We start from the raw sequence: 16,299 nt of genomic DNA on the forward strand, positions 1-16,299 counted from the left end.
TTTTTTTTTGCTTCTGTAAAGCAATAAGGAGCTTTTTGAGAGGTTCATCTTTTATTCACTTCATGTTCCTCTAAAAAATCTCAAGCCTGAAATTTTATTGATTGCTACTGAATGGGGAGCCTGTATTCCCCAGCACCAGATTTTGATCCTTGATTTGCAACTATCAATCAAACATAGTAAGAACTGTTCTTGATAACAATTCATAATTCTTTCCAGTAAAAAACATTAAATGTACCTATCAACTGTATGTAATTCTAATTGGATATGAGGGTGGTAAATTCTGGTTGTTTTTTGATGAATATGTAAAAACAACCAAACTTGCTTTAATTGCTCTCTGTACAAATACTTGTTTTCTTGGCTGTTCTTTTTTTTGCCAAAGCAAACTTCTCTATAGTGATCATTCAGTGGTCCTGTCTGTTCATCACTGTCCATGTATGTTTCTCTCAGGGTTCCTGTCCCAGTGAATGGATCAAGCCAGTTTAAGATGAGGCGGCAGAGCAGTGATCTCTTCCTCGAGGGAGCCCTGTCTCCACCTTGTCAGCGCATGGGCGCCATGGTGGCTTTCCAGTGTTTTGACGACTTCAAAAGGTCAATTTGATCAATTTATCATTTTCTGTTCTTTCCTAATCATTTATAACAAAGACATTGTAGATCAAATTAAGAATATGTTATTGAATGCTGATATTGTGTTTGCTTCTTTTGCAGGAAATTTGATGAAGTTCTCTGCAGCTTTGCAGAACCACTCCTGGAGAGTTCATCCTTCTCAGAGTCCTGTTCCAGTCTCTACGACGAGGAGAACTTCAAGGTGAGCGCTGTGGGTGTGTAAAGGTCACTGATTTTTTTTTATTCCTGTGTCTCTGCAGACACCAATTTCTCTTCTCTTCACTACAGAATACAAAGGAGAACCCAATCCACATCATTAATGTTTCCATAAAAACGGCAGACACAGAAGATGATGATGCCTTAGTCACAGCCTTCGCTGCCTTCGCCCAGTCAAAGGTCAGCTTCCTCATCTGAAAAAAAAAGACTATAATAATAATTGATTCTCATGAATGTGAGGAATTGTCTCTGTTTTTCATTATTGAATTGAACATTTTGTATTTTTTCTATAGAAAGCAGTCCTCTTTGAGTATGGGATCAGGAGAATCACATTTTTGGTTGCACAGAAGGTAAATCTGCAACAATCTCAGCAAGTACACTATTTTCATTAGGCCTACTATTGTCATTTATATATATTACTATATATTATTTTGTGAAGTACTGGATAAGGCTATAAATGACTAACCCTAACAGTTCAACAGTACATCATAGATCTAAATGTGAAAACACATACACTTAGTTTGTACTTGACGCTGATTACTGAGCCATTAATAAATGGAGTAAGTGAATACATTTCAATTTCTTTCATTTGTTTTTTTCTATATATGGTGCTGCTTCTATTGCATAATGCTAATAGCTTTCATGTGGATTTAAAGTAAACTATCTGATTATTTATTTTTTGATATTTCGACAGAGAGAATTTCCCAAGTTCTTCACTTTCAGAGCTAGAGATGGGGTAAGTTTTTCTCAATGGAGCAAGATATTGTAATTGTTAATCCAAAAACAGTCAGTCAACTGACATGCTGCTATCTGATAAGAAGGAGATGAACCACTTTTATCTGTGATTCTCCACAGTTCCAAGAAGATCGTATTTATCGTAATCTGGAGCCAGCTTTAGCATTTCAGCTGGAGCTCAACCGCATGAGGAACTTTGACCTGCAAGCCGTTCCCTGTGCCAACCACAAGATGCACCTCTACCGGGGTGCTGCTCGTGTTCAGGAGGGGGCTGAAGTTACGGATTACAGATTCTTCATTCGAGCTATTATCCGCCACTCAGATCTCATTACAAAGGCAAGAGGGAATATTTGAAATTTGATTCATTATTTTTTTTCAAAACAAAACAAGTGAAGTATTTTTCTAAGACATAAGGCTTATTTATTAAAAAATATTATGTTGTGCTGTTAGATTGAGATTTTTGCTGAAACATGTGATTAAAGTTCTCTTTATATGCAACCAGGAAGCTTCCTTTGAATACCTTCAAAATGAAGGAGAACGTCTTCTGCTGGAGGCCATGGATGAGCTGGAGGTGGCCTTCAGTAACACCAATGTCCGCACAGACTGCAATCACATCTTCCTCAACTTCGTCCCCACTGTCATTATGGACCCCTCTAAAGTCAGTGTGCCGCACATCTCTGCTGACATAGTGCTGTATTGCAAGTATTATTATCCACTGTTGCATACAGTTTTCAGAATTCATATAATTTCTGTCTGCAGAAATTACAATTTTCTGTAATGTTTAGACTTCATTTTTCATTTCTCTCGGGTGCATATGTTGGGTGTGATTCTGATATTTAATTAGATATTAACCCACTAATATATTGTTATGATTTCAACTTGTACAGTCCATGTTCACTGACCTAACTGTATATACTGACTTCTGTACAGACTTAAGAATTCTGAAGACTTCAAACCTCTGATTATCCGATTTATTTCTCTAAAATCCTTGTCCTCTTCTCGGTGCCCTCAGATAGAGGAGTCTGTCCGCTCCATGGTGATGCGCTACGGGAGCCGTCTTTGGAAGCTGCGGGTCCTACAGGCTGAGCTGAAGATCAACATCCGTCTGACTCCTACTGGGAATGCCATCCCTATCCGACTTTTTCTCACTAATGAGTCTGGCTATTACTTGGACATCAGCCTGTATAAGGAGGTCACTGACCTAAGTTCTGGGCAGGTGAGGAGAATTGACCGTGATAGCCTCATGCAAACATGTTGTGAAATGCAGACCAATAGATTTGATACATTTCAGTTGCAGGGGATGTATTCTGTGTATTCTTTTTTTTTTTTACAGCTGCAGTTGTAATAATTTTACTTCTGAGCAAATAATTATCATGAGCATATGAATTAACAAAATTTCCTTGTCATCTATCCAGATCATGTTCCAGTCATATGGAGACAAACAGGGTCCTCTGCATGGCATGCTGATCAACACTCCTTATGTTACCAAAGACCTTCTGCAGGCCAAGCGCTTCCAAGCTCAATCTCAGGGCACCACTTATGTCTACGACTTCCCTGAGATGTTCAGACAGGTGCTGCTACCTCACTTGACTTATGTCTTTCTTTGATGCTCCTAAAGTGTCTCACTCATACTGAAAATCTTCCTGTAGGCACTGTTCAAGCTGTGGGGTCCAGGCGACAAATGTCCTAAAGACGTGCTGATGTGCACAGAGCTGGTTCTGGACCCACAAGGTCGACTGGTGCAGATGAACCGCCTGCCTGGAGACAATGATGTAGGATACTTTTTAGAAAGTTAATTCATGCTATCTCTCTCAGTGTGATAATGCTGATGCCACTTTAACTGCTCTTTATCAGGTGGGAATGGTTGCCTTCAAGATGAAGATGAAGACTCTGGAGTATCCAGAGGGTCGAGACATGATTGTCATCTGTAATGACATCACCCACATGATAGGTTCTTTTGGGCCTCAGGAGGATGAGCTGTTCCTCAAGGCGTCTGAGCTGGCTCGGGCTGAGGGCATCCCCCGCATTTACATCGCTGCTAACAGTGGAGCACGCATTGGCCTCGCTGAAGAGATCAAACACATGTTCCAGGTGGCCTGGATCGACCCCTCTGACCCCTACAAGGTGACTTCTGAGGCCTGTTTGCATTTTACACTTGTAGAGGAAATGACCACATGAAAAGAACATATGTATGTGTGCTTTGACTTTCCTCATATCACCCTGTAGGGTTTCAAGTACCTTTATCTGACGCCACAAGACTACACCCACATCAGCTCCACCAATGCTGTGCACTGTCACCATGTGGAAGAAGGTGGAGAGTCCAGGTACAATAAATTATCTATGTATACTCATAAAATATAACAAAATCAGCCACATTTGACACACTTAACTTGTCTCTGTGGGGAAAAAGGTTATTTCTTTGTTGGTCTTTGACACTGTGCCCATATTTTACAGGTACATCATCACTGACATTATCGGGAAGGATGAAGGTCTTGGGGTTGAGAACTTGCGAGGTTCTGGCACCATTGCTGGAGAATCCTCTCAGGCCTATGAGGAGATTATTACAATTAGTATGGTAAGACTGAATACCTGATTTCCCTGAGCAGCAAGAGTCTATGAGACTCTCTTGGATCTTTATCTAAGCCACTTAATGCTCCTGCAGGTGACATGCCGCGCTATTGGAATAGGAGCCTATCTGGTCCGTTTGGGTCAGAGAGTCATCCAGGTGGAGAACTCTCACATTATCCTGACTGGATCCGGTGCTCTTAACAAGGTGTGTTTGTTTGATCCATCTTACTGTTATCAAGGAATTTACAACATGCTATATTTCAGCCTTGGTTTGTTTGTGACCCTGATATTAATGATATTTTGGTGAAAAACTTGAAAATGTTGAAAAAAATGCATTTCGACAGGAAAGAATAGCTAGGCAAAAAACTGATGAAAAACAAAGATATATGTAATCATCTTTTTCAATATCCTGATTTTCTGCATTTATTTTCTTCCACAACACTGTGGGATTAATGATAATCTATTAAGCCCACATTAGGTGTTTAAGGTGTTCTGTCTCAGGCAAGGAGTTGGTTCATAACTAGATAGTTCATCAAGATTATTGGATGCTAGAGAAGCAACTTAAAGGAAAGAAAAGTGGCAACAGCACCCTTGAGTCAGATTTAAACCTGATAATTTGTGGATTAAAGAGTTTAACACCAGGCTAAAAAGCAGTGTTTTACTGCCCTCTGTAATTGAAAGTTTCAAATCTGTTTCATCTCTGACCACATGATTGTGGCATCACTGCTGACTGTGGTTGGGTGTGATCAGGAGTGTGCTTTGTTGCACTTCTAGCCAGAGGGATTTCACAGGGTCCTACAGTGAAGAGAGAAGAAGTTAAACAACTGGTTGCAGCAAAAACAAGATTTTTTCAGGGTGTGTTAAGTAACTCTTAAAAAAAAATAGCCATTACTGTGACCCATAAAGTCTCTGTTTCTGTACAGGTTCTGGGCAGACAGGTCTACACTTCCAACAACCAGCTGGGAGGAGTCCAGGTCATGCACAATAATGGAGTCACACACTCCACTGTGTCAGATGACTTTGAGGGTGTCTTCACCATCCTCCAGTGGCTCTCCTACATGCCAAAGGTTCAGCTGAATGTTTGAAGTTATAGTGTGGCATCTAGATCTATATACAGTGTCTGAACCCAATCCATCAGATCACTAAGTGGTTCTTCTCTCCTGACAGAACAAACACTCCCCTGTGCCCGTTTTAATGACTACAGATCCAGTAGACAGAGAGATAGAATTCACTCCTACAAAAGCACCATATGATCCTCGCTGGATGCTGGCTGGGAGACCCCACCCCAGTGAGTGGCATGAAAATGGAAAACTAAAACTGGAAACTGTACTATTTATAATAATAATAATGTAATAAAGCCAGTTAATTTGCTTTTTGTTTGCATTTAAATTATCAGTGGTGAAAGGCGCCTGGCAGAGCGGATTCTTCGACCACGGCTCTTTTATGGAGATCATGGAGTCTTGGGCTCAGACAGTGGTAGTGGGCAGAGCACGGTAAATCTCTTAACACTCAATGTATGCAAAAATATTGTATATGTATGTTTGTTTATTATTAAATCCCACTACTTACACTGTTTTCTGACTCTGTTGAATGAATACAGATTAGGAGGAATCCCGCTTGGCGTCATTGCTGTGGAAACGCGTACAGTTGAGTTCACTGTCCCCGCAGATCCAGCCAACTTGGATTCAGAATCTAAAGTGAGTTAATCTGTCCATGTATCTATGATTTGAACATATTATATGAGTATCTCATCCTTGCCTGTGTTGATGTGTGTTTATTCCAGGTTATGCAGCAGGCCGGCCAGGTGTGGTTTCCAGATTCGGCCTTTAAAACAGCTCAGGCGATTTGTGACTTCAACCGTGAACGTCTGCCTCTCATGGTGTTTGCCAACTGGAGGGGCTTCTCTGGAGGGATGAAGGGTATAGGATGAATACTTAACACTGAAGAGAAACTTCAAAACTTTGTTGAATTAAGTGATAATTTATTTGGTCTCCCATTCCTCTCCCAGATATGTATGACCAGATATTGAAGTTCGGGGCCTATATTGTGGACGCCCTGCATGGTTTCCGTCAGCCAGTGCTGGTGTACATCCCACCGCACGCTGAGCTGAGAGGAGGGTCATGGGTGGTGATTGACCCCACTATCAACCCACTGTGTATGGAGCTGTATGCTGACAGGGAGAGCAGGTACATGAAGCAGCAATGTTTTTAACGGTTAATCAATGGTGTCTGATGTGACAGACAAGACAGATGTGTGTGTGTGTGTATGAATCAGTACTTTCTCTCTCTTCACTTCTCACTGTTTGACTTCCTGTAATCAGAGGTGGTGTGCTGGAGGCTGAGGGTACAGTGGAGATCAAATTCAGGAGGAAGGACCTGCTGAAGACCATGAAAAGACTGGATTCAGTCTATGCTGATCTGGTTGAACAGCTTGGTAAATGCTATTTCCTTTGAAGTCACACAACAAATCCTACTTTCTTATTTTCTTTTTCATTATAGTACTGTTTGGATGGTGGTAACCTCACTGGCAAGACTTATATTCACTCAGAGCACTTATATTTTCATCAGCTTCCCCAGAGCTGTCTGACAAGCAGTGCAGAGAGCTGGAGTCAAAGCTCAAAGCAAGAGAGGAATTCCTGTCACCCATCTACCACCAGGTGGCAGTGCAGTTCGTAGATCTCCATGACACTCCAGGCAGGATGCAGGAGAAGGGTGTCATCACTGTGAGTGTGGACTACATGAACACTGATCTTATGACAACATGGCAATATGTGTGACACGAGACACAGAAAGTAAGAATGAATTCAGTGGAGGTTAATGTTATAATAACATATTTCACTGTGCCCTTTGACAGGATATTTTAGATTGGAAGAATGTTCGGACCTTCTTCTACTGGCGTCTGCGCCGCCTCCTGTTGGAGCAGGTGGTCAAGTGTGAGATTCTGCAGGCCAACAAGGACCTCAGTGACGGACACATGCAGTCTATGCTGCGACGCTGGTTTGTTGAAACAGAGGGAACTGTCAAGGTACGTGGCTGCAGCAAGTGTTACTGCACAACATGCTAACTCATGGAAATGTCATGTTAACATTGTGAATAAATGTCTGTAAAGCAGGGAAGTAAAGCTACTGGACTAACTTTATCCAAACTTGGTAATCGGTTCATGGGCACTTGAGATACATTTGTTTTTTTATTTTTTTAAATCCCTGTACGTTTGCCCCAGTACCCCTGTACTAAAATGCTATTGCCTATTTGTTGTGTGTCTAATCAGTATTCACTGCCAGTTCCTGCTCATGTCTTCCTTTCCAGGCCTACCTCTGGGATAATAACCAAGCAGTAGTTGAGTGGCTTGAAAAGCATTTGTCGAAGGAGGATGGTGCTCGATCGGCCATCCGAGAGAACATCAAGTACCTGAAAAGGGAAAACACTTTGAAACATATCCGCAGGTATACAGACACACTCACACAAACCATTAACAGTTACACGTCACATCTAAATGAATCTACAAGGCATGTAAATTGTAGAATGATGAGCTTATACATAACTGAGCTACACTTTGGACATAAGTGAATAATTTTAGGGTTCCCTCAGATATCCCACTCCACAAAGAGCACCAGCTAAAAAGTCAGAATCACTTGTTTAGTCATGTTTAGCTAAAATGGACTGTAGAATTCTAAATTTAAAGCTCTCCTTTAATATATACCTTCCTCTTAAAGCGACTATGTAACTTTTAAAAACCGCAATAACAGATTTCCTTTTACAAATGAAAATTTGAAGTCACCAGCAAAAAAAAAACGCATCCTTGCTCAATTCAGTGCTGCTGTTACAGCCTTAATTGGTCTGGCATGATCAGTAGCTTATGGTGGCTACCATTACTGAATCAGTTCAGTGACTTTATGAGTTTTCTCTATTTGTTCTACTGTTACTACGTTTAAGCATTTACCATTAACCTTTTAATTGTTATCTTTGGCCACTTTTGGTGGTCACTGTTAAGAAAAGTTATTTAGTCTCACTTTGCGCCCCATATATTTATTCACCGAGATGCATTCTGGGCCTGACAAGGTAATTTAATATTGATAGAGTCATCATGGTGGGATGCAACCAAAAGAGAGTTTCTAATCTATCAGCAGACGGGCCACTAAAAGCAATAGTTTGTTCAGATGAAAGTAAAAACGACAGACAATTGAACTGTTAGTTTTTACTATTACTACATTTTCACCATTAGCATGTTTAAAAGGTGCAGTTGTTTTATAATTTTCCTCTTGTGTCCTAGTCTGGTGCAGGCCAACCCTGACGTAGCCATGGACTGCATCATCCACATGAGCCAGAACATCACTCCGTCCCAAAGGGCCAAACTCTCTCATCTGCTTGCAACTATGGACAGCACCAGCACCAGTTAAACTGAGGGCCTTTATCAGGTTATATTATTAAAGAGAACAAAAAACTCTGTTTTTGTAGATGGCACTGGTAAAAAAAAAAAGAACTACATTAGTGTCAACAGGTGTAAAGCTTGTTCTACTTTAAGGATTATAGTCAGGGCAATTCTTTGCAATATCACAGACATGCACAAAATGACTTGTTCCTCAGTCATCACAAAACCACTACAGTACTCTGTCTGTTGTAAACATTGCTGTTGAATGGCGTCTACGCATGGACAATATAATACTCTTGACTGACGGTTTGTCTTTTGTGAGTTAAGCTGCTCAGTTTTGGTTCACAAACTATCACTGCAAAGCACATTTGACTTAGCTGTATTTATACATACGACAATGTTCACTTTGCCTTCTCAGTGCTCAGTGCAGCTTTTTGAGGCCAGAGTTATACAAGCTGCATGAAGTGAAGACTTCATATTAAAGTAGGTGCTGCTGGTCACATTTAGTTTAAGGTATACAAAAGACTATGTGTTATCTTTGAATGTAGCTCACATAAAAATGAGTGCGGACAACTGATCAATTCTATGATCATTCTTCAAATAAAACAATAAGAAAACATTTCAAATTTCTGAGCCAGAAAATGAAATCCTACAATCAGTTAATCTATGTTTCATTACTGCATTGACTGAAATTCTGAATTTTTATCAGTACTGCAATGCAAAATGCAAATTAAGATGGAGATTTTTTTTCTAATAAGCAGTATTATGAGTGCAATTATGTTTGTCATTACACTGTTGACGTTGGACTCATGTCGTCCATCTTTTCATTGTCACTGTTTGTATGTGTTTATGCTGTAGTGTTGTGTGTGCTAAGCCAATGGCATGAATGATAGGAGATACTGTGACAATGCGTGTGATAGATCTGAATATCTATGATGTGTAGCAGTAATTCTTAAAACTCAGGTTTTGCAAAAGGTGGACATAAGTCACAAAAGTATTTCCCCTCATGTAGAGGCTTGATTAGCTTTACCTCTGATCCAAATACCAGAATTATCAGCCATATTTCATTTGAATGTGTATAAACTCTTTCCTGTGTCTTGTGTTCTACCAAGGGCTGTTTATTAATAAATGTGATTGATATATTTTTTGGCAAAAGAAACCTCTTTTATTTACCCATTTTATTTTTATTATGGTCAAGTTAATGAACATAATATGCATCTGACTTTCAGGCATGTTAATCACAGTGTGTAGAAGAATAATGCGTAAAATCTGGATTACCGAGTGTTGGCACACGTTGGCATTTTGGAACGAGGTGGGTAAATACAGTCAAAAGAAAGCTTTTCTGTGGCAATAGCAATTTGAAACATTCAAATATATACAGCAAAAGATTGATAGAGTCATCACCTTCTCCAGCTGCCTTTTTATAAATATAAATAAAACATCACAGCAATAATGTCTAGCACGATACAACAGACAAGAGACAGGGAGCTACAGTATGGTAGGGCTTTAAAACGCAGAGTGAACAGTAGAAAAACTGGCGGATGCTAACTTACTTCTCCACAAAGAGTGTATGTACTTACACAGGCTTTGAGTCTTTGCTTGGCAAAGCTAGATATTTTAAGTCTTACATACTTTTCTCCTACAGCAGCCTCTTTATCAATCACCAGTTTTATTTCTTAAAGAGCTGTTTTCTTGTGGACTGTATGTGGGGAGATTGTTTTCAAACATTCTTCAGATAGTTCCCAGCTTATTTGCTCAAAAGAAACCTTCAGACTTCTTCAGCCGGCGCCCACAGATATCCACAGACAGTCACATAAATCACACTGACTCTTTTTTGAGACAGTTCAGCTGCTTTAAAGCAGGGCGATGGGCTTGCTGGTGGCTGGTGTGCCCATGTACTGGGAAGAGAGGTGATCCTGGGAGGTGTAAGAGGTGTAGAGGCCCGTCACTTGCACATCTGACAGCGGCAGGTTTGCTCCGCTGGAGGCAGGAGGCAGGTTGGCCGTTCCCAAGTCACAGTCTGATAGTCGGAGGGGCGAGTTACTGAAGGTACCCAAAGCATCCAGGTTAAAGCTGTCGTCCTTCATTTCTTCCCACAGATTACCTGAGAAGACAGGTAGAGGGGTTAGTGTGCTGCTGCAACGACACAGCTGTTATCTACTGTAGCAAACAAAAAACACTCCAAAAACTCACCTTGAAGGGCAAAGTCCATGATGCTGGGATCCAGCGCGTCCACCTCTGTGTGAGTATCACCATGCACACTGTAGAAATCGTCTGGCGGCTTGCTGGCCTGCTGGGTGAGGGGACTGTGGGAAAGGTCAGGGACTGTGTGGAGGGGGGGTGTCTGGGCTGGAGCAGGGGACATAGGGGCCAGGCGGGCCTGAGCCTGGAGCTGGGCCTGAAGCTGGTGGTGCTGGTGCATGGGTAAACACGGCAGGGAGAGGGTGACTATAGGCTGGGGCTGCATCTGGGCCGGGACTGGCAGCGGGAGGCCAGTTGGACAGCTGGGCAGCCGTGTCATGCCCGGCTCTATAGTCTTTCGTCTGCAGTTCTCGGGGCGGTCTGTGATCAGTTTGTCCAACTCATCTGCAGGGAAGACGACAGATTATCAGAATAAGTAAGAACTTTTCTGCTTGTCTTGCCTCTTGGCTGAGCGTTGGACCTTTAATGTTTAGGAAAATGCATTTCTCACCAGGATTAGCCATGCTGCGGCGGATGGCTGGGAGATCCTTGCGTTTCCACTTCTGCATCTCTTCCTCCATCTTGTCTATTTTGGCAGGGTTCAGCGCCCATAGACAGCCTTTACGGGAAGAGCTGCTCGTCTTGTTCTCCACTTTCTCAAAGCATTTGTTTAAGGACAGATTGTGTCTGACTGAGTTCTTCCATCCATCCGGTGCAGTCTGCAGGGAAAGAGGTAATGTATACTGTCACATCCTTTAACTACACACATCTCTTTTTGCCCTTTTCAGTTTAATATTAATAGAGGATCATACCTTGAAATAAGGAAAGTGTTCCTTCATAAAGCTATAGATCTCACTGACTGGGAGGCTGCCAGTTTTGCTGTTCTTCAGAGCCATGGCAATCAAACAGCTGAGAAATAATCACCAGGAAAAAAAATCATTAATTGAAAGAAATTGAAAGCAGACTATAAAGTAATGCAGGTGAATATTTTTATTTGATTTCAGATAGTTAAGTGAGGTCTGACCTGTAGGAGTAGATTGGCTTGGGAAAAGACTTGGGCTGCAGCTCCTGGTCTTGTGGAGCCAGGCGAGGTTGCGTAAACAGACTTTGGTTGTTGAAAGAGACATTGCTATAAAGCCCACCAGTTGAACACTAAGAGATAAAGGAGAAGATAGTGATGAGGAACTTTATCATTTATAGTATCCCTGTTGATCAGACTCTTTATGAAGTTAGCGAATGTTACCTGTTGTCCAGTTTGGGTTAGAGAGTACACCTGCTGGGGTGTGGGCTGGTAGACTGAGGTAGGGCACTGGTATCCAGGTGAGGGCAGCCCATTCATGGAGAATGGAGACATCTGTGAAACAAAGGGACATTTGACATTAAATTACACAATAAGCACTGTACAACACAAAACTTTTTTTTTCTTTGCACCACTGCTAAAACTCACACTTCCGCTGTGGGTGTTGATGATGCTGATTCCCAGGGGGCTGTGCTGCATGTTGCTCTGGAGGTGGAGCATGGAGCCCTGACCCGCCGTCATCGTCATGTTGTTCAGCTGAGCTGTAAGGAGGAGCAGCCAGGCTGTTGTTGAATTTAAAGGAAAGTTTGCCCAATAACAGAAACAAACATATTTGTTTGATCCTTTTAAATATTTGTGGTGTGGTTTCTGAGGTTTTTCAGATATTGTCTCTATTTCACTACAGCAGCCTCTCTAAAAACAAGTTGATGGCTACTTTATGACAATCCACAGACTTCAGAGTGAACAGTTTTCACAGTGAAAGATTTGAAGGTGGTTCTGGATTAGAGCTGCAACGATTAGTCGATTAATTGATTAGTCAATCAACAGAAAATTAATCAGCAACTTTTGCGATTTTGATAATCAAATAATTTTTGTGATTTAAAAAAAAAAAAAAAAATTCTGGTTTCTTTAGTCCTCTATGACAGTAAACTGAATATCTTTGGGTTGTGGGCTGTTGGTCGTGATAAAACAAGATATTTTAGGTTGTATCTTGGGCTTTAAGAAACGTTTCCTACCAATTCTGACATTTTATAGACCAAACAACTGATTGGTGAATCGTGAAAATAATTGACAGATAAATCGATAACAAAAATAATTGTTAGTTGCAGCCCTGTTCTCCTATTAAACTGTTCAATTTGAGGTCTGAGAGTTGGTTTTGTGAGTAACTTTTCATAATGTTTCAAAAGGGAAGATGTTAAATTTTTCAAGTACATTTGTTTTTGCACTTTGACCACCAAAACTTTTTGAATGCTTTGCACTGGGCTGAGTTAAAGCTGATTGCTCAAACCTCAGAAAATCTCACCAAAAGTCAGTCGGATGAGATCAAACTTTATTGATCTCAGAAAGGAACTTTAACAAATTTCAGACTGTGTTCTGTCTACAGAGGCTATGAATCCAGCACTCCTGATTCATCCAATCGGAGAGATGACGAGGTTTTTGAATGTTGCACTGTCCCCTGCCTGTCACCTCACCTGTCTGTTGCTCCAACAAGCTGCCCTGGGAGGGCCCGTTACTGTGGCCTCGACTATCAACCATCTGCTGTAGTCGGGGCACATCCACAGAGGTGAGCCATGACAGAGACTGCAGGTCCCCAGGGAGGTCCTCCTCCCTCAGCTGGGAGGGGTCCGTGGTCAGAAGCCTTCAAGAGAGGAGGAGGAGGAGGAGGAGGAAGGGGAGGGGTGGTTGGGGGAGGGGTGGTTGGGGGGGGGGGGGGGGGTTAAACACGGCTGTTGGCTCAGACACACATAGACCAGAAGTGGAATTTAAATCTAAACACTTGAAAGAACATGTTTGTCCTTCAAAGTCAAAACCACTGTAATGAGTCTGAATCTGGGGAAACAGATGAAAGCTGCTCAGCAAAGCCGTGTATTAGCTGTGCCATCCAGGATTTACCATAAGAAGATTAACTACAAGTGTTATTTAGCAGTGACAGTTTTAATCAACAATGAGGGAGTTAAACAAGCTTTCCATTCAGAGGAAATCATCTGTTGAGATTGGAATACAAGGAACGGCACACTGATCTTTGTTTCTCTTAGTTTATTCTTCTTTGCTGATTTATGAAAATATGGAAAACATATATTTTCAAAATTGCAAATATGTTTTCAGTAATAGATGTTTTTAATCCATAATTTTATTTGTATAATCCATGCTATTATTTTGCTGTAAACTGGATTAAAAGAAGGATTTTTGTTTAACCAGTGAACTGCCAGTGCCAATCAGCTTTCAGCCATTACGTTTTTTATGCAGCGAGCCTCGAAGAGAAAGAAAGAAAAGAGAGGAATCCTCTTGAATCCTCTTCAGTCTCCCCTGCACACACACTTACTGTGCAGGGGTTTAGTAATTGGGGTCGCTATGACAACACATACTATTCAGTTACTTTGTGGGTCTGTGGACAGTGTAGAAGTACGCCCCTCCACCGCCACCCCCACCCCCCTCATACACACCAAATCTCCTATTAAAAAATCAACCCTGTGTCAGGTGACCACAGTCTGGCCCTAACCATTGGCTGAATCATAAGTAAACAACGCATGAGATCGTTTGAAACATGGGACAGCAGCACATGTTGCCTGCAACAGTTGGCCTTGTCTATTGAAAAATGATCACCTATTGTGTCCCAAACGACAAATCTGCCCAGTGGCACGTGGCTCTATTGTCTTCTCCAGACCCTTCCTTGATTGTCTCTGTCGTTTCTTTTCTTTACCCGGCCCTTGCATTAATCTGTTGGAATGACAGCCCTCACATAAGAGGGACAAATAGGATGCCATCTGCTTCCCTGTCCCTTTCCAGCCTCTATCCTCACTGCCGCCCCCAACCCCCCCCCCACCCACCCTCCCTACACGGGGAAATCAACGGAGCCTAGGGCCAGGGGGGTTGGGGGTTAGGGGGTGCAAATGTAGTTTGAGGTCAGGGCTCTGTGTCTGCCATCTGAATAAATGACATCATTGCAGCCAGGAATCAGCACGATCAGCCTCGAACACCTTGCATGCGCCAGCAAATGATTCTGTGTGATCGTCCTTTTTGAGGACAGAGGCAGACAGGTGTTGTTGTGAAGTTCAGTATCACAATATCCCAGCTGGAGCTTTGATGTTGGTGAACCTTGTTATTGCTGTCTAGCAGCTGCGAGTTTTATTTCACTTTTCACGAAATGAATGAATAATTTTCAATCATCTATGAGTGACTGAATGTTGAATGAAAGCACTACAAAGGTACAAATGCAGAGAGTCTTTTTCTTTTTGTGTGGCATAAAAAGCATAAAATTATAGTCAGTAGTTGCTATAGCTGCTCTTTTACACTTTTTCTTCACATGTCTTCTCAAGGTTGCAATTATTCATCATAAATGCCCAGTACATACTGATAAAAACATAAGAATAGATGACACATGGGGGGTATTCCCACCTCCCCTCCTCTTGTACTACCAGCAGCATAGAAATTGCTCACTGATGCAAAACATGTTGAGCTGGTGTCTCCATGTATCATCCGAGCCTTCCCAGAGGTTCAACAACACTAAATATTGCACCTCCTCCTTCCCTCCCTGCCTCCCTCCCTCTCTCTCCCTTCCCTTCCCTCCCTCCTTTTCTAATTGGGAGCCACTTGTGCATACTGGTGACCCAGAGCGCCCCGTCTCCCCCTGAGCCAGCAGGCCAAGAGGCTCAGGCTCTCCGTGTGCCGACAGCGGGAGTGTAAACAGAGCTGATGGTTTCTGACAGATCCATTCAGTCTGAAAATCATTTATTCTTCAGTTCAGATTTTTTTTCCTCTCTCCTTTTTCACGCAACCCCCCCCTCATGCACAAAAAGAGCTGTCCATCTACCTTTAGATGAAACATAGTGGAGTTGAACAATTTGTTCCATGACTCTTTGCAAAACACCTTAAGGGGTTTTATTAATAAAAATATGCATTTCATCTATTAAGGCGTCTCAGAGAGTGTTTTTTTTTTTGACAATATGCAACAAAAGAAATTATAAATTGTTTAGCCAAAGATGAGTCTGTAACAGTCGGTTCTAATAAAGCTGAACATGGTTTAAATCCTACCTGTAGTCTTGTGGAGACGGATGATGCCCAGCATTTTCAATTATTCCTGACATCCTGGATGTAATTCCACCTTCTATCATTTCCTGGGATGTGTGGTGCCTCTGTACGGACATCAATAAAATGAACACACTTTAGATTATCTTCAAACAGAAATAAACAAGCAATGTTGAAGATCTTATTACAACATGGATGATATTACTTTGACCAAATTGTTTCTGAGTTAGTAAAAAGCAAATATATCAACCCAATTTTGAGGAAGATTAACCAGATGCAAAATAAATTGATAACAGGCTCATACATGCCTTTGTTGTTGTCTGAAACCTTTTCAACTGTTAAAATGATTTTCTACTCTTCACCCTCATTAATTGAATTACATGAAAAATACATAGAATAAAAATAGCCTGCATTTATAGACAGACATTCAGTTCAAATGTTTACATAACAGTTAGGTCACATTAAGTTAGCCTGTAGAAGTAAATGGTTCATCATGTCTGCCAACAAAGAAATTAAGAATAAAGCCTTTAATCATTAAAATGTCACTTAGCTCATAAAAACTAACAATCACACAAAGACTGTGA

At 41.5% G+C, this 16,299-nt stretch overlaps 2 protein-coding genes across 9 annotated transcripts in view; one reads left to right on the forward strand and one right to left on the reverse strand.

The window, feature by feature from the left end:
- Positions 1 to 9,632, forward strand: part of acacb (acetyl-CoA carboxylase beta) — a 22,523-nt gene extending 12,891 nt beyond the window's left edge. For all 8 annotated transcript variants that reach the window (XM_067609293.1, XM_067609311.1, XM_067609283.1 and 5 more), the window contains 25 exons: positions 448 to 588; positions 706 to 805; positions 892 to 999; positions 1,113 to 1,169; positions 1,514 to 1,555; positions 1,675 to 1,890; positions 2,057 to 2,212; positions 2,567 to 2,770; positions 2,970 to 3,125; positions 3,204 to 3,326; positions 3,409 to 3,678; positions 3,781 to 3,878; positions 4,009 to 4,129; positions 4,217 to 4,327; positions 5,046 to 5,189; positions 5,290 to 5,410; positions 5,519 to 5,615; positions 5,723 to 5,819; positions 5,906 to 6,041; positions 6,131 to 6,308; positions 6,443 to 6,555; positions 6,690 to 6,844; positions 6,976 to 7,146; positions 7,428 to 7,564; positions 8,392 to 9,632. In XM_067609293.1, the coding sequence (XP_067465394.1) occupies positions 448 to 588; positions 706 to 805; positions 892 to 999; positions 1,113 to 1,169; positions 1,514 to 1,555; positions 1,675 to 1,890; positions 2,057 to 2,212; positions 2,567 to 2,770; positions 2,970 to 3,125; positions 3,204 to 3,326; positions 3,409 to 3,678; positions 3,781 to 3,878; positions 4,009 to 4,129; positions 4,217 to 4,327; positions 5,046 to 5,189; positions 5,290 to 5,410; positions 5,519 to 5,615; positions 5,723 to 5,819; positions 5,906 to 6,041; positions 6,131 to 6,308; positions 6,443 to 6,555; positions 6,690 to 6,844; positions 6,976 to 7,146; positions 7,428 to 7,564; positions 8,392 to 8,518 (3,379 nt within the window). In that variant the 3' untranslated portion in view covers positions 8,519 to 9,632. The remainder of the gene's footprint in view (positions 1 to 447; positions 589 to 705; positions 806 to 891; positions 1,000 to 1,112; positions 1,170 to 1,513; positions 1,556 to 1,674; positions 1,891 to 2,056; positions 2,213 to 2,566; positions 2,771 to 2,969; positions 3,126 to 3,203; positions 3,327 to 3,408; positions 3,679 to 3,780; positions 3,879 to 4,008; positions 4,130 to 4,216; positions 4,328 to 5,045; positions 5,190 to 5,289; positions 5,411 to 5,518; positions 5,616 to 5,722; positions 5,820 to 5,905; positions 6,042 to 6,130; positions 6,309 to 6,442; positions 6,556 to 6,689; positions 6,845 to 6,975; positions 7,147 to 7,427; positions 7,565 to 8,391) is intronic.
- foxn4 (forkhead box N4) lies at positions 9,469 to 15,880 on the reverse strand. The gene is made up of 9 exons (XM_067609365.1): positions 15,722 to 15,880; positions 13,162 to 13,328; positions 12,119 to 12,231; positions 11,915 to 12,025; positions 11,696 to 11,823; positions 11,484 to 11,580; positions 11,183 to 11,390; positions 10,684 to 11,076; positions 9,469 to 10,594 (listed from the first exon to the last, which is right to left on the reverse strand). The coding sequence occupies exons 1-9, from the start codon at positions 15,832 to 15,834 to the stop codon at positions 10,344 to 10,346; spliced, it is 1,581 nt and encodes a 526-aa protein (XP_067465466.1). The 5' UTR covers positions 15,835 to 15,880; the 3' UTR covers positions 9,469 to 10,343.
- Positions 15,881 to 16,299: the final 419 nt, after the last annotated feature.

The sequence above is a fragment of the Thunnus thynnus genome, chromosome 2 (genome assembly GCF_963924715.1).
Source record: "Thunnus thynnus chromosome 2, fThuThy2.1, whole genome shotgun sequence".
Lineage (NCBI taxonomy): Eukaryota > Metazoa > Chordata > Actinopteri > Scombriformes > Scombridae > Thunnus > Thunnus thynnus.